Here is a 26,570-nt window from a genome sequence, read left to right as displayed (position 1 = left end):
ACTGGTTTAATTGCTGTTTCTTGGACACCCTACCTGTTGACTCTGGATGATTTCTCTGGCTGTCCTCCATGCCTGAAATGCTCTCCCTCTTCATTTCCACCTTCTGGCTTCCTTCCGGTCCAAGCAACATTCTGCCATCTACAGAGAGCCTTTATCTCTCTTAATGTTAGTTGCCTTCCCCCTTCAGGGTTTAACCTTTAAACATCTTATATACACAGAGTTGTTTGCACACTGTCTTCTGTATTAGTCTGCGGGTTCCTTGAGAGCAGGGACTTTTTTTTTTTTTTTTTGCTTTTCTTTGCATCCCCAGGATTTAGCACAGTGCCTTGCACATCGTTGATACTTAATAAATTCTAGGTTACTGCCTGACTACTCAAAATTTCTGAATTGCCTTTTGGGGGCTTTAAAACTTATTCAAATAGAAGGCCCTATGTAAAGGAAATTCTTAATTACAAATTATGCCCCCAAGGGCTGAGTAAATGTGAACTACTTTGTTATTTCTAAAAGTGATCTTCCTTTCTTACCCTCCTTACAACTATTTTGTACACTTCTCATTCCCTATCATTAAACCTCTTATTCTGCTATCTTCAAAGGTAAACTCTGACCTACCCTATTTTTTTTTGACAGTTTACAGGTGATAAAGCAACACCTAACAGTTCTTCTGAATTACTTAATATTAAACATTACTATTTACATAGCATGGATTCAAAATTACTTTGCTTACTGTTATTTAAAATTATTGTTCAGGTAAAGCTGGATGAGTGGGCATAGAAAAAGGTGACAAATCTATGTTTAAATTCACTTCGTTAATGCAAATGATTCCTTTTCTATCTAACTGGGTTAACAAAAATTACTATGGGGACTTAAGCAATGAGTTGTTTATAACCAACCCCAAAGTATTCTCATTTCATTTTGTTTCTTACTCCCCATCAACCTCTCACTTCCTACTTGGGCATCAAGATGTCCCAGCTGGGGGCAAATCAACTGCAGAAACACTCTGGGCTAGCGCATGGGAGTTAGAGAGGAGGCTTTAAAAAATGTAATCTGCAGTTCAACACAAAGAAAACTCTCTGGGCTCTAATAAATGACAGTTGGTCAAACTGAAAATGCTACCAAAAGGAATAATTGCTTTGAGAAGGCTAACTTGAGAGGATGAAAGACTCATTGTTTTAAGAATCTGTAAAGTGTCTTTATCTTAAGAGCCTTCCCTTGTTGAAATTTTTAAATATATATATGTCAAACAAAATGCAAACACAATTGTACTTTATTTAGTAAGAAATAACTTTATTGCTTACCATCATCTCTGGAAAAAAAAACCATCGCATTCTCTCAGAGTTGGTTCATTATAATACCTTCTTTATCTTTGGTAATATTAAATCTATCAAAATTGACTATAACTTTGTCTAATAGTATTTAGAATTATCTGCATCTTTAGCAAGGTTGGGATTTGTAATAAAGTTCCAAAAAAGTTTCACAACTCCAGAGAAAATGGGGGGTGGGGGGGGGGCAGGAGAGAAACAACCTCCTCACTTGATGTGTAACTGAGAGAAATCTCATGCTGATTCAAAGACTTCAAAGCCCATCAGATACTTTGATGAGGGAAAAGAGACCCTCACCTGGAGTTACATATTTTGGCTGCTGGGTGAAGACAAGGTACTTTGGGCATGGAATGCGTCTGTGTGTGGAACCCTTATGGCAATAAGTGCCCAAGGAATCATGGTCGTTAGGAGGAGAAGAATTAATTTTGACTTTTGAGCAGATGCAGCACTAGCTCTTCATCCTCTGCCAAAGAAAGGCCTGTATCCAGTGGCTCCACAGTTTCCCACTTGGTCTTTTTTGGCTTATGACTTGAAAGAATCTCCTCTTTATCATCATTTCTGTAGTTCCTTTTCTTTATTCCTCCCATCTTCCTTGTTTCACTGTTGAAAACAAAAGAAATTATTATTTTAAACACCTGGTTAACAATTAGGACCATCATCATACTATAAAAAATTTATTTTTAATAAGAAAAATGTGGGGAAATATAAACAAGACATTATTCTCTATAGCTATGAACCTCCAGGTTACTGGATTTCAGGTAGGTCATTAATACTGCCACTGTCCAATATCTGTTCTATTTTTCAGTGCTAACAAATGCTAAAGTTAAAGCTTCAGAGATATTATGCCTTAGGTAAATTGCCTGTCAGAAATAGCTAAAAATCAAAAACAACACCCCTTGAACTGGTGTCACAGAGGCAGTTAATGACCATTTGCTATAAAGTAGTTTTGCAGATGTCAGTCTTAATTCAGTTGCCTAGGAATAAAAGTCTGTATTTGTCTGACAAAATTAACCTTAACACCTCCTTTATAACTTGCATAAAATTAGACCACACAAAATGTTAAAGTGATTAGAGGGGAACCCCCCCCCCCAAAAAAACATTTCCTAAAAGGGACAGTTATTATTCCAAGGAATGTTTTGATAATAATTTTGTCACTCTTGAAGAATTCAAGTAAAGAAATTCAAAGAAAAATAAATATTCAATTAACCTGTTCAGGCAACATTGTGTACACTGCCTTTGCCTCCAAGTGCCCAATGTCTCCAAGTTACACAGAAAGACACTCACTCCAAGGTGTTCTGGACTCAGTATCTCTTTTTCTCAAACACATTTATTTGCATTTGAAAAAAGATGTGGGAGAGGGGGAGGGAATTATTTGTAAGAGAGTTTTTCAGGGAGTAGACCTTTTTCTTCTAAGGGCTTCTTGCCTATAGTGGTATATGTAGTGATCGCCAAAGGATGTTCAAATTACCAAACGACTGTAGTTATATCATACACCATGCAAGATTATGCTTAATATTCTGCAAGCTAGGCTTCAACAATATGTGAACTGAGAGTTACCAGAAGAGCAGGCTGTGTTATTTTTTTTTTTAAAGAGGCAGAGGAACTAGGGACCAACAAATGCCAGCATTTGTTGGAATATGGATAAAGTAAGGGAGTTCCAGAAAAATAGCTAATTCTACTTAATTGACTACACTAAAGCCTTTGACTCTGGATCACAGCAAAATGTGGCAAGTCCTCAAAGAGATGGAAGTACCAGGTCATCTTGTCTCCTGAGGAACTTGTATTCAATCCAGGAAGCAACATTGAGAACCAGAGATGGAATTGGTTTAAGATTGGAAAAGCAATATCACAAGGCTGTCATACTGTCATGCAGTCTACTGTCACCTTATTTAATTTATATGCGGAGTACGTCATGTGAAATGCCAGGCTGGATGAAGCAAAAGCTAGAATTAAATTTGCTGGGAGAAATAGTAACAATCACAAATATGCAGATTATTCCACTCTGATGGTAAAAAGTGAAGAAGAATTAAGAAGCTTCTTGATGAGGCTATAAAAAAGGAGAGCATAAAAGCTGGTTTGAAGCTTAACATCAAAAACACTAACTTGGCAACAGACCCCACCACTTCTTGGCAAACAGAGGGAGAAAAAATGGAAGCAGTATCAGGTTTTATATTCTTGGGCTCAGAGATCACTGCAGATGGCAATTGCTGCCATGAAATTAAAATATGTTTGCTCCTTGGAAGGAAAGCTATGGCAAATCTGGACAATGCCCCAAAAAACAGAGACATCACCTTGCTGACAAAAGTCTACATAGTCAAAATCTACGGTTTTTTCTATTAGCATTTTTACTAGACTATGTGAATTGGACTATAAAGAAAGCTAAGAGCTGCAGAATTACTGCTTTCAAATTGTGGTGCTGGCAAGACTTCTGAGAGTCCCTTACACATCATGGAAATCAAATCAGTGAATACTTGAAGAAATCAAATCAGGCTATTTACTGGAAGGTCAAATACTGAAGCTGAAGCTTAAATACTTTGGCCACATAATGAGAAGATGGGACTCATTGAAAAAGACCCTGGTGTTGGGAAAAACTGAAAGCAAAAGGAAAATGATGAGATGGATATCATGGAAACAATGAGCATGAACTTGGACAGATTTTGAAAGATAGTGGAGGACATAAAGTCCTGGCATGCTATGGTCCATGGAGTCATGAAGAGTTGGACATGACTGAATGCCTGAACAACAACAACAAGACCTTCTCCTGAAAGAAAAAAAATAATAAATCATATCCAAATCTGGCTCTAATCACCTACATTGACAGTGAACCCATTCGCGGATAAACTGTTAGCAGCCTGACCTCTCCAAGTTCCTTGGTTAGAAAAGACAACCTCTGCAGTCCCTTCTCCTTCTCAGATTCTGTAATTTTTATGTGTACTTTTAATATCTTTATGAGAAGTGCTTCTTCCTGGAATAGCAACATCCTATTTATGCCAGAGGAAACACTGTATTTATATATAAATGAAATAAATGGTAATAGTCTTCTACAAGTCTTTTCAGAAACTGTCTATTTAATAGTAGCAAACACTGAAATGGTAATATGTTAAAATTATATTCACTGCAGGGAATAGATGACTCAGATAATAGAAAATGAAAATGCATGTAAATAAATTATTTCCACAACTAGTAGATTCATCATTTACCAAGGTATGTAGTTCAAATTACAAAAGATATCTTACAGGTCACCTAGTCCAACCACTGTCTCTTAAAGGAAATCCCTTCTACAATATCCCTGGTAGAACAGTTCAAGTGATGGAGGTTCCTAGCCTAGAAACTTTGGGGACAGCTAGGTGGCACAGTGGATAGAGTGGCAAGCCTGGAGTCAGGAAGACCTGAGTTTAAAACCAGTTTCAGACACTAGCTGTGTGGCTCTGGGCAAGTCACTGTACCCTGTTTGCCTCGGTTTCCTCATCTGTAAAATGAGCTGGAGAAGGAAATGGCAAACCACTCCAGTATCTTTTCCAAGAAAACCCTAAATGGGGTCACTAAGAGTTAGACATGACTGTAACGACTGAACAACAACAAAAAGCTCAAGCGTCATCCCTTACTCAAAGTGTTTCCTGATGATCCTCCAAGTTGGTAAAGACCCTTTTTCCCTCATGGAAATCATGAAAAAAAGGTCTTTTGTTCCCTAGATGAAAGATTCTCAGTTCTTTAATCCTTGCTCCATGGCACAATTTCAAATTCCTTCACCATCTGGGTTACCCTCTTCTGCTGACCCTTCAGTCTGTAAATGCCACTCTTAAAATGAGAGGCCTCACTAAAATTTTTACAATACTACAGTTATGATTTGATCAATGACTTAATAATGGGATTACCTCCCTCAAGACTTCATTAGCATTTGACTCATAGTGAATTTACAGTCAACTAACCACTTCTCATCCCAAAGCAATTCATGTGAAAACAATTAAGAAAAATCCCTCTCCCCACCCCACAATGCTATAATTCTATAGCTTATTTATTCTTATTAAGTTGCTTCATATTGGTTTCTACCTATTGAGACAGTTTTAGGTTGTGATTCTATCATCCAAAGCATTAAGCATTTGTATAATACACAAACTCAATAAGCATAATACCTTCTATATCTTCACCCAACTCATTGACTAAAATGTTGAGCCAGACAAAATGAAGGACAGAAACTTGAGGCATACCATGAAAGACCTACCCCCCGATTAATACTAATTTATTGATTATCACTTTCTGTATCCGGTTGTTCAATAGCTATGAGTCTACCTAATTATCTCACCATTTGGTCCACATAGAAAAAGGATATTTACAAGGTATGAGAGACCGCATCAAATGCTTTTGTAAAAGCCCAGATACATCTCTTTTATGGAAGTTCCCTACCAGTAACTATCAGAGATTATAGTTGGTCACAATTTCTTTATGGAACCCACATTGGCTCCTGGAAATTACCATTTCCTTTCAAAGTTCTCAACAAAGCTTTAATTAATTAAAACCATTAGTGAATTTTCTGGCATATTTATCAAGCTCATAAATATAAAATTTATCCCTTTCCCTATTGAGCAAAGGAACACTTTTCTTCTGTTTTTAATACCTTTCTACTGCTAAAAAACTCTCCAGAGATTAACAGCAGTAATTCAGTAATTACATTCTTCAAGACCTTTCATTTTATTTTAATTAATAAGTCAATCAATAAGCATTTATTAAGGGCCTACATTTCCCCCCAGAAGGTAATTTTGGGGGGCTCAAATCACTGAACTAATTTAAAGAAACAATGTGTTCTCACTATCTCTACCTTTCCTGGGCTTCAATTCTTTCTTTTCTTTTCTTTTCTTTCTTTTTTTTTGGTGGGCAATGAGGGTTAAATGACTTGCCCAGGGTCACACAGCTAGTAAGTGTCAACTGTCTGAGGCTGGATTTGAACTCAGGTCCTCCTGAATCTAGGGCCAGTGCTTTATCCACTGTGCCACCTAGCTGCCCTTCAATTCTTGCTTAATGTTTATTTTACCCTTTCCAATTTGAAGAGCATTCTCTTTGAACAAAATAACAAAATCAAAATAGGATAGAGTAGTTTTGCTTTCTCTCTGACATCTATTAATATTATACTCTTTTTACCACCAAGCAGTGGGTCCTTTTGCTGTTCATGATGTGAACATGCTTTTTATTTTATTATTTTATTTTATTTTATTTATACTTCCATCTGTATTCAGATACCATCAGTTCTTTGTACAATATTGCTATTTTGTATATAGTATATTTCACTTTGCATCAGCAAAGTCTTTCCAAGGTTTTTCTGACAGTATCCTGCTCATTTTTTTTTAAATAGTAAACTAAATTTATACAGTACTTTAAAGGGAGATTTCCTTGCAAAATACCCATGAGGTTCATTATTGCAACAGCAATAATTGCTTACATTTATATGGTACCTTATACCTGACAAAGAATTTTCTTTATAATAGCTCAGCAAAATAAGTACCATCATCATCCCTCATCCTCATCTTACATGGCTCTTGCCTCTGCTTCAAATTTTTTTCCCCAGTTACTATTGCTAACTGTGTTTCCCTCTATCCTATTTGCTCCCTATGATATTTACTCTATTTTCTATCTTTTTTTTACCCTTTCCCTCTTCAAATGTGTTTTGCTTCTGACTGGCCCTTCCCCAATCTTCCCTCCCTTCCTTCACCCTTTTCCCCTTATCCCCTTCCCCTCCCATTTCCCTGTAGGGCAAGATATATTAGTATGCCCACTTAAGTGTGTATGTTATTCCCTCTTTGAGCCAATTCTGATGAGAGTAAGGCTCACTCACTCCCCCACCTTCCCCTCCACTCCATTAGCTTTTTCTTGCTTCTTTTATGTGAGATACTTTACTTTATTCCACCTCTCCCTTTCCCTTTCTCCCAGTGCAATTCTCTCATCCCTTAATTTTATTTTAAAGATGTCATCATGGGCCAGCCAGGTGACACAGTGCACAAAGCACCAGCCCTGGACCCAGGAGGACCCGAGCCTAAATCTAGCCTCAGACATAAGCCACTCACCAGCTGCTCAACCCTAGGCAAGCTACCCCACCCTGATTGCTCCCCCCCCCACAAAGAGAAACAAAAAGTAAATGCTTTACATATATCACCCCTTCGTAATCAATTCCCACCTGTGCCCTCTGTGTAAATTTATTCCTTTCAGCTGCCCTAATACTGAGAAAGTTCTTATGAGTTAGACATATCTTCCCATGAAGGAGTATAAACAGTTTAACCTTTTAAATCTCCTTCACGACTTCTTTTTCCTGTTTATCTTTTTATGCTTCTCTAGTGTCTTGTATTTGAAAGTCAAATTTTCTATTCAGTTCAGGTCTTTTCTTCATGAATGCCTGAAAGTCCTCTATTTCATTGTAGACCCATTTTCCCCCTGAAATATTGTACACAGTTTTGCTGGGTAGGTCATTTTTGGTTGTAATCCCAATTCTTTTTATTTATTTATTTTTTTTTAGTGAGGCAATTGGGGTTAAGTGACTTGCCCAGGGTCACACAGCTAGTAAGTGTTAAGTGTCTGAGGCAGTATTTGAACTTAGGTACTCCTGACTCCAGGGCTGGTGCTCTATCCACTGCACCACCTAGCAGCCCCTAATTCTTTTGCCCTCCAGAATATCATATTACATGCCCTCTGATCCTTTAATGTAGAAGCGGCTGGATCTTGTGTTATCCTGACTGTGGCTCCATAGTATTTGAATTGTTTCTTTCTGGCTGCTTGCAATATTTTCTCCTTGACCTGGGAGCTCGGGAATTTGGCTATAATATTCCTGGAAGTTTTCATTTTGGGACCTCTTTCAGGAGGTGATCAGTGGATTCTTTCAATTTCTATCTTACCTTCTGTTTCTAGAATATTAGGGTAATTTTCCCTGACGATCTCATGGAAGATGATGTCTAAGCTCTTGTTTTGATAATGGTTTTTAGGTAGTCCAATAATTTTCAAATTATCTCTCCTGGATCTATTTTTCAGGTCAGCTGTTTTTCCAAGGAGATATTTCACATTGCACTCTGCTTTTTTATTCATCTGGATTTGCTTTATTGTGTCTTGATTTCTCATAAAGTCATTAGCTTCCATTTGTTCAATTCTAATTCTTAAGCGATTATTTTCTGGTTTGGTTTTGTTTTTTAGTGAGGCAACTGGGGTTAATTGACTTGCCCAGGGTCACACAGCTAGTAAGTGTTAAGTGTCTGAGGCCGGATTTGAACTCGGGTACTCCTAAATCCAGGGCTGGTGCTCTATCCACTGTACCACCTAGCTGCCCCTTAAGCAATTATTTTCTTCAGAGAGCTTTTCCATTTGTTTTTTTCAGCTGTTGACTTTTTTTTTATGACTTTTCTGCATCACTCTTGTTTCTCTTTCCATTTTTTCCCTCTACCTCCCTTACTTTTCCCTTTACCTCTCTTACTTTATCTTCAAAGTCCTTTTTAAGAGCTTCTATGGTCTGAGATTAATTCATATTTTTTTGGAAGCTTTGGATGCAGGAGCTTTAACTATCTATTTCTGAGGGTGTATTTTGATTTTCCTTGTTACCAAGGAAACTTTCTATGGTCCACATCTTTTTCTGTCTGTTCATTTTGCTAGCCTATATCTTGACTTTTAACTCCTTCTTAAAGTGGGGGCACTGCTTCCAGGACTCACTGTCTCAAGCTTCAGGGGGTCCCAAGTAGAACGACTTAAGGAGATGCAGGTTCTCACTCACCTGGCCTGTGCTTTGGTCTGTAAATAACCCCAGGCCTACTTACTCTTTAACTTGGAAACAAAAAATCTGTTTCACTGTGGTTGTAAGCTTCGGGCAAGACTGCACCCCTCCCCGATTGGGACAGCCACTCAAGACTGCTTCCTGATTCCCAGCACAGGCAAAATAACCAAATTCTGCATCAGTGCCAGCAAAGACTCCTGTCATCTCCCCTTGGTCAGCTGCTCAGTTCTCTCATCAGACCATGAGCTTAAGAAGCCACCACTGCAGCCAATTCAGGGGCTCTGGGAGTCTGTTTCTGGGAATATACTTTAGTTGTTATTTGAATTCAGGTCCTCCTGACTCCAGGGCCAGTACTCTATCCACTACACCACCTAGCTGCCCCATTGTGAATATACTTAAAAAAAACCCCAAAACTGTCCTTAGTATTTTTTCACATGAAAATATATAGCATTTATCATTTTTGATAATATTCTTATGGTTCTGCTGTACTCTTCTGTATTTGTCATTAGACGTATCTTTCTCCTTCCATCTTTATCACCAGGACCACTCTACACTATGAAATAAGAATTTTGTTTTTAAATATCATGTGCTCCTTCATCTCCTATCCTTTGTGCCTCAAAAATTCATCTAGTGAGATAAGTGGCACAGTGGAAGTGCAATGGTCCTGGAAAGAGAAAAACCTGAATTTAAGTCTGGCCTCAGATACTAACTAGGTGTCTGACTGGAAAACTCATTCAATCTTCATTTGTCTCCGTTTCCTCTTCTATAAAATAGGGATAGGTGATGTAAAGATAAAAAGAGAGGATATTTGTAAAGCACTTTGCAAACCTTATAGTTCAACAGAACTGCTAGTTGCTGTTATTATTATTACTATTCTTGACAATTATTTTCTTATCTTCTTTTGCAATGATTTTAAAGAATGATATGGATTTCCTCCTTACCAAGACCAAGAAAATAAATTATACTCTTCTACTTTTCTTTTGTCTCCCCCAAGTTTCTACTCCATTTATCATTCCTCTTCTTTCTCATGGTCAATTGTTGCTTTTCCACCTGATCTCTTCCTTCTCTTTTATGCTTTACTTCTCATCTACTGCATTTCCCCCCCCTCCTTTCCACTCACCCTGTCACTGCCCTAAAATCTCCTACCTGGACTACTTAATGTCTTCTACCTGTGTCCATTTCTGTGTCTATAGTCTGTGATGTACCTTGCCAATCTATCTCCAAATAACTGCCAAAATAATATTTGTATTAACAAATATCTGTACTTTTTTTTGTTTTGTTTTTTTGCAGGGCAATGAGGGTTAAGTGACTTGCCCAGGGTCACACAGCTAGTAAGTGTCAAGTGTCTGAGGCTGGATTTGAACTTAGGCCCTCCTGAATACAAGGCCAGTACTTTATCCACTGCACCACCTAGCTGTCCCCCAATATCTGTACTGTTTGAAAAACTTAACTGCTTTTCTACTGCTTATAGGACAAAATATAAACTCCTGAGCCTGCCATGTAAGGCCCTGAATAATTTGGCTCCAACTTCCCTTTCTCGCCTTATTTCATAGTATTTCCTTTCATATACCCTACCATCCATCCAAATGTGTCTATTAGATTATTACATGATGATGTTTTGCCCTTTTCCACATCTGTGCATTTAACTAGGCTATCCTCTAGTGCCTGAAACATGCTTCCTTCTCCTCAACACCACTTTCTCTTTCTTTAAGACTAAGCTCAAGTGCTACCTCTTCTACAAAGCCTTCCTCGATTCCCTGGGCTAACAATAATTTCTTCCTCCAAGTTTTCCTGGTGCATTTTGCTTAAATCTTTTTTGCCCCAATCACATTCTATCCAATATTATTTGTATGCAGGTCCTATCACTTCTATTAGACTGTAACTCCTTTGCCTTTCCCATACTTCTATCCTCCATCCTATAATCTAGAAACTTGCAACCCAATAGGTTCTTAATGATTGATTGTTTTTTTAATTTTTTTAATTTAAAAACCATCTTTGACCTGTTTTCCTCTTTGAGGAGGCAGCATGGCATAATGTATAGAAAGGTATACTTAAAATCAGGAAGATCAGTACTTATAAGCGTAGCAATTTATACTTGGGGTAAATCAGATAACCTCTAGCAGTCTCAGTTTCCTCTGTAAAATGGGGATAATAATACCATCTATCTCACATGGTAAGGATCCAATGAGATGGCACATGTAAAGTTCTTTGTTAGCCTTGAAAAAGCCCTATATATTTATTATAAGCTTAAGACACAAGATATCTTGTTGTTCCTTAATTTAAAAAATTTTAATAGTATTTTCTTAGGGCACAAATTTAATAACATCCAAAATTTCCTCCTTAGGCTGTTATCCAATCTAAAATGATATCATCTATTCCTCCAGAGTTTCCCATTATTTGCTCCTCATCAGCCTCTTCCTTCCTGGTCAGAATTAAGCCCAAAGTAGTAGTTCCTATTTTCTTCCTTTACTTTCTGAAACATGGTAAGTCAAGTCAATAATTTTATCAGATGCATTTTATTTAAAAGATTGAGATTTTTGGTAGGTTTCAAGATAGTTCAAATTGTCCATCATTACTATATTTTGCCTCTGGGACAGTTTTATCAGGAAAGGATTAGCCATGTGTATGTGTGTGTGTATATTTATTCCTTTTCTTTGAGTCATATGTAAATACTCTTACAACATCACTTCTGTTTGTCTCCCCCCCTATCCTTATACTATACCTATATACTTCTCCCTGCCAGTGTCCATCCCTGGGTTCCTAGACTTTCAGGTAGGTATATCTCTTCTATAGCACAGTGCTCCAATTTTATAGTATCATACCTATTTTCTCTGAGCATGGAATATTCTTTTATTGTCACATACCAAGAAGCTACAAAGTATTTATTGTTGTGAGAAAAGTTCTTTGAAAAACCATAAAGCACTTTATAAGTGATACTACTGTGCCTTAATAATTATACTGTAGGCTTGCATTTACCTACCTGTGTTAATATTTCCAAGTTTAGCTTGCTTATTGTTTTGGTAAGCTGATATTCTGTTTATTGGTATATAGACATGAGGTCCCAAAGACTATTGCTAATTCTTTTCCTAGTTATTTTCCACCTATGAACTTGTAGGTTAACTCCTCTACTAGTTTTCTTCTTTCTACAGCATATTTACACTTCCAAGTATCTGATTTTTACAATTTGGTGAAGAGTCACTAATTTTACCTTAACAGTTTGGTGAATTTCTTGTCAAAGAGCTCTCTCTGAAATGGGCTGTCTCTTTCCAGGGCCTAGCATTTTGGTATTTTAAACCATGAGTCAGGAACCAAACTGTGTCCTTTAGCACCATCACTTTAACCAGCTGTTAACTTTATATCATGTCTCTTCCAAAGTTCCAGTCACAAAAACAAATACAGAATTCCTGGGTTGATAAAGATTCTCAGAGATAACTTAGTCCAACAAATATCTTTATTCTAAATCTTCCCTAACAAGTGATAATCCAACTTTTTCTTAAAGAGCAGTAAAGGTAAACCTCATGAGGCACCCCATTCCATTTTTAGATAGTCCTAATTGTTAGGAGACTTTTTCATAGATAAAGCCAGAAATCTGGGTTCCTCCAACTTCAACCCACTACTTCCCTCTTCTGATCTCTGAACCTAAACAAAACAAATTGAATCCTTCTCCACATGAAAGTCCTTTATACAGCTGAGAGCTCTTTCTGCCCCCAGCCCCATCCTGTACCATGTATTTTTTTAAAAATTCATATGGGAAAACAGGTGAATCCACTTACACCCAAGTTCTTCAACTTCCTAATATGAATTCAAAAGTCATTACAGATAAATTTCAAGTTTCATAGCTTGTAATCTATAGATTTGTAATCAGTACAAGTGATTAGAATCTCTTACTACAGGTGTGTTGGCAGGATATTAGTCACATATCAGCAACATACTCCAGGAAGACGATATAACACTCTATTAGTCATATTAGGTCTTTATGTAGCCTATCTTTTTAGTGAAGAGTCACCAAGCACCATAATGCTTCTTCCTCCTACATCCAGTAACATAATTTGCCAGCATCTGTGGGTCCTCCTTATTCCTCTTTGGATTCTTGAATATTGTTTTTTCTTTAGAAAGTCAGTATCCATCTTTTATGTGAAAAACTTTACACCTTCTGTATAGTTTTGGTATTTCATATTTTCTTATTTTTCCTTTCTCCTGTTATATTCTTTTACTTGGTTTTGAATCATTTTTATCTCTTCAGAACCATTTTCTCCTTTGCTTCCTTCATTGATTATTTCCTTCTATTTAGTATTTCTTCATCTTTGCTAATAAACCAGAAGGTTTAGATGCTTCCTCAAGATTTGTCACCTTGTCCTCAGGCAAGAAGATTAATCTAGATTAATAATACTCTTAGATGGTGAGTGCTTCCTGGCAGGAAAACAAATATAGCACAGATGATACAAATCATTTTAACAATTCCCTTGGTTTCCTTCGAGATCTCACATGAAAATGCAGTCCGTCATAATTTCTCCTGGGGAAAGTCTCATAAACTGCTTCTTCGCTTAAACCCTCACCTAGGGGGTTCCTGGGAAGACTATCTTTAAGGTAGCCTGTTATTCCCTTATTAATGCCTGTAAATCAGCTCAGGCAATATCAATTAGGACTATGTGGTTCAGCTCAGCCAATTCAGTATCCTTAAACAATCACTGGACACAACAAATAAAGGCACATATATGAAGATATTTCATTCATATATTTTGCTGGGTTGATTCATCCACACTTGGGTTCTTGGTGGGCAAGAGGGGAGGAAAGGTTCTGGAAAGGAAATCTTTAGTTGACTTCTCTTTTATTCTTTTCTGCTAATAGACTCAGCTATTCACAATTAAAACTACTTTGCCAGCTAGGCTATCCCAATCTTCTTAAGCAATAAACAAACAATGAGAATTATAAATATGCATATATTTCCCACCCTGTTTAGAGCTTGGCTCTAAGTAAACCTTTGTACATTTTGCAAAGGCACCTACAAAACAATCTGTTTACCTAATTAGCCAGCAATAGTATAAGTGATTCTATAGACAATAATAGATGATAATACAAAGTAAGCTAAGAAGGCAGTCACCATTCAGGATACCAATATATTGCTACAACTTAATTTCTTCAGTGAAGGCCTCTTTTAATTGAACCAGCACAAAAAAGTCTATATTTTATTTACATCCTAGTAAATTTGGTTGGGAAAATTCAGACTCTATTTAATGGTCACTGAAAGCTTTATTCCAATAAATCTCTTGATACCATTTTAGGACAGAAAAATTGCATGGTTAAGAAAACTCTGTACTTTTTTTTGTCTTTTGTTAAGGGCACAAAATGACAATTGTAATATTAAGTCCTATTCCTTGTAGTTTTACTAAAGGCAGAATCAACAGGACCCATTTAATGAGAATCTCTCTCTCTCTCTCTCTCTCTCTCTCTCTCTCTCTCTCTCTCTCTCTCTCTCTCTCTCCCCCCACCCCTCCCTCCCCACTAGTGTTTTGTCTCTCAGGGACCACAGCCATACTTTAAGCCAACAGTTCCCAAAGTGAGTTGTGAACTACTTCTCCTCTGGAGATTTGAAATAAAAGAGAAAGCAATTTCTTTCTCTAATGGTAAAAATGAAGCACAGGTGGTAAGCAGAGAGCAGGACCACAAGACTTCTTTTATATCCTGCTATTGTTGTAAAATTGTAGTCTGTGATCAGCAATGTAAAAAATCATGTAGTACCTTGCAAACTAAGACTGGGAGTTTTATATTTACATCTATCTCTCAGGGGACTTACAGTGCATGAATCCATTCCATAATTCTAGAATTTAAGGGTAAACTATGTAAAATTACTACTTTGTGTTTAACATTAAGAAACACCTCCATAATATTCGATAGAGCACTTCTTTAACAAAATGAAACATGCAGTATTATGGATCAAAGTATTAAAAACATAAAAATGCTATGGTTGTTAAAAAAATTAAAAAGCAAGAAAAAGAGCTGTCAATGGAATCTTTGAGAAATCCTCTTAACCAAGGAGCTTAATTAGTTGTGGATTTCTCATTTTAAGCATTCGGCATGCATTAAAATATGTTGGAATAAAACACACAGACAGAAGCATATAATATAACCTGACAATGACAGGGAAGTTAGGCCTTAATTATGACAAACTTTTGTAAACTGATGCACCAAAGCTCATTAGAATAATTGAGTCCTTGCAATACGTAAAGCAAACATCTTAGTCCCACACATTGTTCATAGCTCATTAGGGAAAAAAAAAAGTATGAAAGCACAGAATGTGGCACCGATTAGTCCATGTATCAGCAGACCTCTGCTGGAGCACATAGTTTTATGGAACAAAACATTTATTAATATTAAGTTCATTGGGCAAAAGACAACCTTTTAGCCAATTATTTGAACAATGACCTAGAAATGGTACACTAAACTGTCAAACATAGGCAAATATTAAAAGCTGTAAACTACCAGCTAGGCACTGTTCTAATATACATTCATAAATCCAGTCAAAATGATTTTTTGATTAAAATAATCTAACGAACTAGTTTTAAGTGAAACAGAACAAAATTAGTGAATGAACCAGAATGGCATTTAATAAGTTTAAGACCTTGCCTTCTTCATTTTAATTTTAAAAGAGTAATAGCATATAGAAGAAAAAGATTGTTTCTGGGATGACCATTTGTACTCACATCCAATTATTCTAGCCCTACCTCCCACTATTCCCCTATATGAACCATCTTTTCTGAGCCAAATTGCCTCTAAGCTGTTCTTGCTCCTAGCCGTCCCTGGACCAAACTTTGCCTTACATGGTCTGAAGATCTCTGCACATCCTGCTCATCCTGACCAGAGAATTCTCCTCTCCCTACTTCATCATTCAAAACCCAATTCAAACTTCTATTCTTCCAGAATCAGATTTAAATTCTACGGATGTCTCACAAAGCTCTGCTAACTACTTAAACTGGGAGTGACCTTGCCTTCTTTTAAACAAATGAACAAACTATCTGCAATTTTATTGTGAACCCTCACTTGTCTGTAAGGTAACCTGCAAGAAGACTATTATAAGGTATCCTGCTATTCCCTAATTAATGTCTGTAAGTCATCAAGCAATATTAACCAGGACTATTTGGTTCATCTAGGTGAATTCAACATCCTATGAAGTTACAGGAGGCTAAGTTGTTGCTAGGTGGTTTTCCCTGTTTCTGTGTTGGAGTTCCATTGTGCTTGTATAACTACCATCTCCCAAAAGTCTTGTGTTCTATTAGACTATGTTGTCAACTTGCCCATTGTAATGGTCACAATTAGACAAAGAGTTCTGGTTGTGGTGGCAATTAATCTGTGCTATATGAGCAATAAAAGCTGTATCCTTGGAATCACTGTGAGTCATCCCTTTCCCTATAGCAGGTCAAAGTCAAAGGCTGAGGCATCATGACAGTTATAATCATGAATGAAAAAATGAAGTATCCTAATTTATGCTTTCATTATCTTGAGGTACTTGGAGGGAGAAATAAATCCTAAGAAAATGAGGACTATACAGAACAGACAAACAATTAACATGGCCAGAAACACAAGGTTAGATACAATAAACATTATAGTCAAGCACAAATTTTTAGGATAATTGAAATGCTTTTCTCCAGTAGTGGTACTGCACTACTTCTGGCTATTGATGGTTTTTAGTCAATGAACAATTGCAGCATTATAACAAGGGATGACTTGTATTTATTTATTTACAATTTCTACCTTATTTTCTTCCAAAAAGTATTTGAGTTGACTGGGAAAAAAACAAAACTAAACTAAATACACTATGAAGTAGAATAATAAAAATATGCAAAGGATGTTTTAAAAAGACAAAACAACAGAAAGGACAAAGAATAGATGTTATCAAGCACATAAGATCAGTTAATTACTATATCTGTAGAACAAATTTAGCCCCAAGTTTCCTGGCAATCAAAAGAAAACATGAAGCACAGTAGATAAGTAGTTTTCATTATCTGATTAAAACACACACACACACACACACACACAAGATTTAAAAAATTACAGGTCAATGTAGAGATCTACCTTCTCTTATAATATAACAATACAGTAGATTTCATTTATTTAAAAAATTGAAGCATGGAGTATAATGATTAATTGGAAATGTTGGAAAACTGTGACTTGTCATGACTATATGAGATAATGTACAAGTGTCATGCTAATTTTCAAAGGATGATAATATAAGAAACCCTTCCTATAACTAAATCTATTTTAGATGACTCAGAAAGCAGTTATTGAGCTGCCCGTATTCTAGGTTACCATACAATGGTCTTCTTAATTGCTTCCTAACCAAAATGTCTGACTCAATAGACCAAGCAAATTTTTCCAAAGGGAATGTCCCTTCAATTTTTAAAAATGGAAAGGAAAATAACATTTACTCTGTAATCAATTTTGCTGGAGTGCACCTTTACCTAGAATACCTATACTTACAAAAAATACCTGTATTTACAGTTTAAAAAATTCAATAGCCATGAAGAGGTTTTACTTAACTCCATTAAACAGAACATTAAATACTGTTAGGAAGCAGAACAATGACTAGGTTACTGATTAATAACAGGCTTTTGCCACAGTGAATCTTTAGTATAGACGAACCCAATTTGACATATTGTGTATACTTATATAGTAACAAATCCTTTAATAAAGGATTCTATTACTTTCACAAGACCAGATGATCTATAACTTAAGCTGTGGAATCTTTGTAGAGATGCTAAATAATCCCAACCTAATTCACTTTAATAATAACATTAAGCTTAAAAATTCATTTAAGGTTACCTCTTACCCCAAAGCACTTTTAGGAGTTGATGGCAATGAAGATGAACAATTCTCCAGTTAGCAAAATTTAATGCATGATCTGAATATTATCTCTTAGTGCTTTCTCTTAGGTTCTACCAGAGTTCCTCCACTCCCTGCTGTCTTAAGTATCCCTGGGAAACTTTTGTTGTAGTCTTTGCAGGCTCAGCATTTCGTGGACTAGGAAAATCAGCTTTTCCCACAAAGCTATCAGCATCACTAGCTCCTTCCAATTAAGACACAGAGAGAAGGATGATGGTAATGATAAGAAATTAATGCAGAGGTATCCTTTGATATTAATACTACACTCATCACTACTATTACACTCATCAATACTGATCAATAAGACATTAAAGTGGAGTTTAAATTTTTTGACCATTGATCATGACAATGAGAAGTATCTAAGATTAATAAGTTTCTTATCAACTGAGAGACATACAGGAATACAGTTTGGTTTTACACACTAACAGACTGGGTTAGTAAGTATTATAGTAACTTCTGGTGGCTTAAGACGTTTTGTGAAATAACCTCATTTCAATTCATGAAACTTTCACTTTGTGCTAAGTGTTTGAAGGAGAAACAAAGTGTAGTTAAGACAAGGTCATTGTTCTCCTGGATATTACAGTTTAATGGGGAAAAGAAAGACATACTATGATAGCATGAGTGATTCGATTGGTATAGGTTCACAGAACCACTGAGAGCACAAAGAGGTTATGTGACTTGCCCAGAATTATAAAGCAAGTGTCTGTATGTGTCAGAGATACCAGATTTGTACCCAGAGCTGTTGGCTTTGAGCCGAGTTCTAAATCCACTATGCCATGCTGCTATTCAACAACTGGAAGCCAGCTCTCTATCCACTATATACTGCTTCTCTATGATATTCAGTAACATACAAGTGCAGAACAAAAAACAATGTGAGATCTGAAAGGGAAGTTGTTTACTGACAAGGGGAAAATCAGGAAACACTTCATGGAGTACTTCACATGAGCTGAGTTTTTAAAAAATGGGTAGGAATTCAATAGGAAAGGAGAAGAAAGGAGGATATTTCAAATACAAAGATTATGAGTAAAGGACTAGAGATGAAGAAGCATAAGGTGAGTTCAGGAGACATGAAGCAATACAGTCTGTGTGGAGTGCAGGGGGTTAATGGTATATATATAAAAAACCCCACCAAAACCCCATAAATAGAGAGGTATTCTTTGCTTTAGGAAATAGGTACTGCTTGTGCCACACATTTCACAGGGGTATTGTGAGGATCAAATGAGACATGCAGAGTATCGAGTGCTGAGTATGCAAAGTACCTTACTGTGCTATATACATTTTTTTAAGCCTTATGAAATTAGATGTTTAATAAATACTCTTTAATAATGATGGACAGTGAAAATTACACCTGTAGCAACAGTCAATATGTACAGAAGAGAATACTTCATATTCACATGTATGCTTATAATCTAGCACAGTCTCACTTCAGTTTTATGCTAAGCAAAGACTTATAGAACTCCTGTGAAAAGCTGTACTGCAAGGCTTATGACTGCCCTGCACATAAACAGCAGGACATAAAGGTCAATGCTACAACCTTTGATGCAGTGGTGTGTGGGGGAACAGGAAATTCAATTCAGAATCTCCTGGTTCCCATGACCATGATCTAAATGTCCTCTTGAATTCATTTACCAAATCAACCATTTTATGGAACAAATACTTCCAAAGACTCTTTTCACTGGATCATAGATGGTTTATATTTCAGCACATGTATAGAGGAAGGAGGCTGATAGACTGGAGAGATCTACAAACTGACACTATCTAAACTAAGAATTCTTGGGTTCTGATATCCACAATGCTCCTTATTCCCATAATTATTATGTACATATTCTATATATTTTTACATGTGGACATGTCTCCTCCAATAGAATATAAGCTCTTGGGAGCAGTTAGGTGGCATAGTGGATAAAGCACTGAACCTGGATTCAGGAGGACCTGAGTTAAAAATCTAGCCTCAGACACTTGACCCTTACTAGCTGTGTGACCCTGGGCAAGTCACTTAACCCTCATTACCCTGCAAACAACAACAACCACCACAAAAACCCAAAACAAAAACCAAAAAAGAATATAAGCTCTTTAATGCCAGGTATTGTTACATTTTTATTGTTATATACCTAATGCCTGACATACATTAGGTACTTAATAACCATTTGATTGGTTGAAGACCCTCTATGACCTCAGGAAGGTTTCATTCAACCAAAAACTTAAAGAAAATGAGGAAGATGTGACATTTATTTATTCCTTGATTTATGTTCATTAGTGTCTGCTATGAAAGTGAACACTACTAAGAGATTAACAACAGACATTAAGTTAAGAGACATATGAAATAGTTCCAATATAAACAGAACAAAGTTTTTTCCACAACCCCAAAATGAAATATCTGGACTAGATATGGCTAATGAAGCTAGGGTCATTATAATAGGTGTAAGAAAGGTTTAGATTTTATTTATTTTATATAGGCTGCTTCATGCATCATACCCAGAAAAAGTCTTGCTGAGAATATTATTAATTCACTTAGCAGATTTTCTCCTCTCCCAAGAATAAAATTCTAGTTTTGAGGTAACACTAAAACTTCCAGAAGAAGCAATACTGATGATCAAGTTCTAAAACTTCACCTGAATTCATGTAAAGCTATGTAACCCATCCTTGTCAATAGGAAAGTGAACTTAGGCTGCTGGGGAGAGGGGGGTGCTTTTTTTTTAGTGCCACCTAGTTGGTAGTTCTAGAACTTCTGCATCATTAGTATGTGGGGAGATTGGAGGGGAGGAGAAGCCTATAAAATATGACCCCTAACTCTAATGCCACTGCACATGCAGGTCCAGAAACCAAATACAAACTGATACAAGGCATCAGTAGACTAAAGCTGCAGTACCTGTGCATAGTATGCTTTTTTCAAACAAACAAATCAGATGAAGTTGCTGAGTTATGTAAGTTAGTGATGGGGTGGTTGTGAGGAAGGGAATGAAGAGTATTTTGAATGTATGGAGAAACCCTGGGGTGCCCTCTTGGAATTGTTAATTCAGCTACAGAAAACTACTGTGATAGCAAGAATACAGTAGCTGAGACTATCTGCATAATATTTCCCTTCTTGTATACCATCTCAATCAATATTGCTCCAATGAGCACTTTCCTAAAGATTTTAACGCTAAAAATGAATGAGTCTGCTAACAAAACAAAGTTCAGAAAATTTACAAACGACTTCTCCCTTAAGGACTGACATTTTGATATTCAAATATGTTGTGCCACAATTTTTTTCCATATCATAAATTTTAATTTACAAGGCCATGGCAACAGTCCTAATGAAGATTAATTACTGCAGTCCCTTCCATAAAGCCCACTGCAGCCTCCTCATTACTATAAGAATGCTACTGCATATAGAAATAATAATGCAAATATATCAGGCTATATTAACTCTGTTTTCTGGCAGGTGTATACTAAAATCAGATTTGTAAAAACAATTTAGTCAAATGAAAGACATCTAGTCAGAGACTTCATCACAGACATAATTTCAGAGTACAGAGACAAGACAGTGAAACATATGGGGAGAGGTAAATGAGAAAAAAAGCAGGTGACATTGTAAGTCACCCGATATACATGTACCTGACATTCAGGCAGACAAAATGGAGGTAGAAATGGTAATTTGAAATGTTCAGAATTATCATGGCCTTAGACCTTTACCCTAGGAGTTTTTAACCTTTTTTTGTGTGTGTCATGGACACCGTAACAGCATAATGTTTGTTTTTTTACTTTGTAATTGAAGGAAATGTCAAATTACAGTTAGAGGTTAGTGAAAATAAAGATTTTTTCCCATCCAAGTTTGTGAACCCCTTAAAATCTATCTTGAGGTGGGGATCTATGGGTTCTAGGTTAAAAACCCTTGTTCTATAGGAAGTGAGGAGATGTAATATAATTATCCAATTCTGCCAAGTAAGGATTCCATGAATTATATTTATAACCATATGCTTCTCTTATTACTCTTTCATATTCATTAGCCCTTTAAATTTCTCCTTAGTTACTAATTTTCCAACACAGTTTCCAATAACTATGATTCAAAGTTTTTCTATTAACTACTGAACCATGGCCATTTCAGTGACCTCACAAAACCACACCTGAAAGTTTCAAAGCTTCCACCTACAAAAAAAATTATAATCTTAATTCATTCAAGAGATTACTTAAAAGTGACCAAAGCATAAACTGTCAGATTTTTCCCCCTCTGGCTTTATCTGAAGTAGTGGGGGTAATGAAATAAAATAAGATGGAGTGGGGAAGAAGAGATAATGTGAGCATAACTAATTCCACAAAAACTAGAAAAATGTGACAAGTTAGTTACCCAAGTTTTTTGGTGTCACATTACCTCTTAATCCCCCCCAAAAAAGTGAGGAGGGGGAGATGGAGGAAAAAAAGAGAAAGTACTAGAAATCTCTTTAGTTTTTTCCAGTTTTCAGTTTAACTATGACCAGGTTCTGATATGGAAAGGAGGACAGTGGAAAGAGCAATAGATTTAGAGTCAAAGGATATGTATTAAAAAACTCCCTCTTTTTTCTGGATTCCAGTTTCTTCATCAGTAGAATAAGGAGGTTGGGACTGACTATGTGGTTTCTAAGGTTCTTTCCAGCTTTACCTCTATTATCTGATGAAATTAAGTGTTCATGTCTAAATAGAAGCTTTAACATCATGCCCGAGTCCAGATTATCCTTAATAAGGAAAATGTATGGATCAATTTCCTTACCTACAAAATTGGGGTAGTAATGCCTGCTTTAAACTCCCTCATGGTATTGTGAGGATTAAATGAGTTAATAGATATGAAGTCAAGAATATTTTAAACTGAGAAGAGCTATAAAAAATAAGCTATTAGGTATCTATTCAATATAAGGCACTATTCTAGATGTCTGACGATGACAATAAGTATGAAGCACAATTCATACTCTCCGCTGGCAAGAAAGGAAAAATAAGGGTAGGAGGGATGGAAGGGAAGCAAATAGGCATTTATATAGTGCCAACTATGTGCCAGGTACTGTGGCAAGTGTTTTACAAATATTATCTCATTTGATCATAAGGTCAAAATCACATACATAATGTAACGATTGGAATAACGCCACCTGCTGGATACTAACTGTAGAAGAGTTCTGCCCATGAAGCGAAGGTCTTTGAGGGCAAGACCAGGAGTCTTTTCTTCAGGAGTCAGGAAGTGACGCGGACTAGTGGGAGGAGGAAGGAAGAGACTGGCGCTCAGTCTCGCGCTTTTTCCTTTGGACTCTGGTGGAGAGCGGAGCTAGAAATGTGCTCTCCCTTTAATAGATAGGAATCTAGGCCTTTTTCTCTCTCTTTACCAAATTCTTATTCTCCTTAATAAATGCTTAAAAGTTTAACTCTTGCTAAAGCTTATAATTTATTGGCGACCACTCATTAGATATTTTAGACAGTTTAGCTAGAATTTTAGCCCTTAACAGATGGCTGACCACGAAGAGGAAAGCTAACCCTCAGTCTTCTGATCTGCTGGTTGGGTAAGAAATTTCCCCTCCCTCTCCCTTTAACTGCTAAGTACTGGCGCACTGGCTGTGTTTTCCTTTAAATTTTTTCGAATGGACCTTTTAAACTCCCTAATTACCCTATTTTTGATTTTAGTCTGTTTAACCAGACAAATGGGAGATAAGATCATGTTAATGCTTTGTTTTTGTGGATTTTCTATTTTTCTTTTTATTTTTGTTAAAAGAGCCAGCAACTTACTCACACAAGGAAATATCTCTCCCTCTCCCAACCATGCTTTTTCAGAGAAACCGGAAGAGATTCCCGCAGCTTTTCCCAGTTCTAACACTAATTGTTGCTCTAATTTTGCATGCCTGGAGGCAATGACCCACCCTCTAGAAGCTTTTAATCCCCTAGCACCTGGAGGCAAAGTGGGGGAAGAGGAATCCAGGCCTGAGTTCAAAATCAAGTCTGATTCTAATTGCTCTGGTCCCTCCCCTCCTCTCCAAACCCCACCCTCTACTCCTCCCATGGCCAAGCCCATTGCTTCCCTGGCCCGGGAAGTCCAAAGATCTAATGCGCATGCTCAACTTTCTCTAACTGCATTTGCAGCTTCAGGCTCACCCCTTCCCCAGCCTGGCTGTGCTTCTGAGACAATTTTAGAAAACCCTTTAAATTCCAGATATGCTCGTTTTGTTCATAATTTTGCTAACCTGCTTTTGTCTTTAATTAGTAATCTTATAAAGCATTTGTATGGTGAAAAGCCCGACAGACAATATAGAGGGGTTAAAGAAGAAAAACTTAAGCTGAATAAGAATGACAATCAACATAGTTCAAGACTCTGCTTCTTTTGCCATGGAAGGGTATATATTTTACAGAAATGTAGAAGTAAGCAGCAAGGTATTGATATGAGTATTGGGGATTTTAGATATCGGAATCAAAGGTGTTCTGAATTCACTCAGAGTATTAATATCAGTTCAGAGGTTACATAGGATTTCTATGCTATTACATATACATTTTGAAATTAATGGTATGGGTTTATTTTCATAGAGATTTTCATGCTTTTGAGATTGTGTTTTATATTTAGTTTTTAAAACAAGGAGAATATTTGTAAAAGCTTTTTATAGTCATGTGATCAAGTTTATATTTTATAATACTCTTATTAATATTAAGTTCACATTCATTTAGACTTCCTTAGTTTGAATTTCATTGTCTTTTATTGTTCCATGTGTATTTTCTTCTATTCGTTTATCTATCTAATTTTGAAAAAATTGCAAGATGGTTTTGATTTCATAATACAATGTTAATTCTAGGAGTATTGTGCTCCCATATTCTGAGTTGTTTGTTTTTGTTTTTCTCAACTGATTATTTGATCAAACTCTTTAAAGCATTTCCTTGGCAGATTGGTTGCCATGGCAAGTGTAAATTGATTCTAGAAGTATTATTTTTGATAAGCACATTCCAAAAAAAAAAAAAAAAGAGGGGAACATTTGTAAAAGTTTTCTTTTTTCAAAAAAAAAAAGTTCTTTGAGATTCTGTTGTGCTTTAACTTGTATTTAAGTATGTTCTGATTTTTCACAAAAGTAATTGTATACTAAGTAAAAAAAAGGGTATTATTTGAAATTGTTGCATAATTATATATTATATTTTGAGTCAAGATGTATTCACATTTTTTGCAATCATTTATTATCCTCAATTTTAAATCCATATGAGACTTGGATTATGGGAACTTATCATTTAAGACATTAATTGCCTTTATTCTGAGTTATCAGATGCCAGTTGGCCAAGATGCCATCCAATCACAAGAGGAATACATGCAAGAGCAGACACTGAACTGTCACATGAGGGGAGACATGCATGAAGTCAAGGTATGGCCGAGGGAACGGCTTTTGACAAATGTTGAGGTTGGATTCTCTTGGTTTAATATTTTATTCTCTTTTTCCCCACAATATTGTACAGATGGCTGGAAGTATTCATCCCACCCATCTCACTTCTACACCTGGCTTCTATGCTCCCTCCTATATGCCTGATGCCATAGACATCTCAATCCCATGCATCTGATTAAGTCTGACTCAGTTTCTTCCAATATGTTCGGTGGCATGGACATATATTCCATCCACCTATTTTAAGCCTGGCATACTGTATGGGCAGTACATATTGCTCAAGTGTGGGAATGCTCATATCCCATCATTTCTCTGTTCTTTTATGGTAACCCCCATAATTATCTCAGGTGTCATGATAAATAACAGTGTTGAATTTGGCCTTGACACCTGTTACCAATTATATTAGATTTTCTAATTTCTCATAATGGCATGAGGATAATTAGGCAGATGATGCAAAAAGTGATGAAACAAAGATAAAAATTATTTTTAAAAATTAATATCGCAGCAATTGTCTTTTCAATTACTCTCCATAAAGGGGGACTATAATAATAATATAATTTTAAAGAATGGTTCAATTTTTGTTTTATTATATGTTTCATGTGTAACAACTAAGATTCTGAATTCCCTTAGACATGTTTTTGAGAACTTTCATTGTTTGATTTGATTATTGACAAAGCTATTTTAAAGTTGTGTTAAGCTCAATTTTGTAGGAAATTTTTCTGGCTGATTACCAGCATCCACACATCAACCCCTGAAAAGACTTCCATTCCACGACTACACCTAGAGGACATCTAAGAAAAGACTTTCAGAGACTTTAAATGAACAGTTTTGATTTGTTGTTTTTGTTGTTTTTTTTTCTCTTTCTGTTATAATATACACCATCTGTAACATGTACTCTCTGCAGAGGCCCTCCCTTTGCAAGACTAATGTCAAAGCGTCGGTTCATGAGGAAAAAAAAAAAAAATCGCCCCTCTGGACAAAACTTTCCTCTCTTCCTTTTCTATATTGTTGTTCACATATTATTAGTTAGCAATAGTTATTATATTCTTTTTACTGTTCCGTCAAGGAAACATTTTGTTTCTTGAGGAACAACAGGGGGGACTGTAACGATTGGAATAACGCCACCTGCTGGATACTAACTGTAGAAGAGTTCTGCCCATGAAGCGAAGGTCTTTGAGGGCAAGACCAGGAGTCTTTTCTTCAGGAGTCAGGAAGTGACGCGGACTAGTGGGAGGAGGAAGGAAGAGACTGGCGCTCAGTCTCGCGCTTTTTCCTTTGGACTCTGGT

The 26,570-nt window shown here is 36.5% G+C and overlaps 1 protein-coding gene across 2 annotated transcripts in view; it reads right to left on the bottom strand.

Moving 5' to 3' along the window:
* Nucleotides 1-1,269: 1,269 nt before the first annotated feature.
* The window catches only part of DDX10 (DEAD-box helicase 10), a 323,540-nt gene continuing 298,239 nt past the window's right edge, over nucleotides 1,270-26,570 (bottom strand). For both annotated transcript variants that reach the window (XM_043998759.1, XM_043998760.1), the window contains exon 18: nucleotides 1,270-1,919. In XM_043998759.1, coding sequence (XP_043854694.1) covers nucleotides 1,739-1,919 — 181 coding nt within the window. In that variant the 3' untranslated portion in view covers nucleotides 1,270-1,738. The remainder of the gene's footprint in view (nucleotides 1,920-26,570) is intronic.

Source organism: Dromiciops gliroides, chromosome 3 (genome assembly GCF_019393635.1).
Source record: "Dromiciops gliroides isolate mDroGli1 chromosome 3, mDroGli1.pri, whole genome shotgun sequence".
In the NCBI taxonomy this organism is placed as follows: domain Eukaryota; kingdom Metazoa; phylum Chordata; class Mammalia; order Microbiotheria; family Microbiotheriidae; genus Dromiciops; species Dromiciops gliroides.
This window is presented reverse-complemented; position numbering and strand designations above follow the sequence as displayed.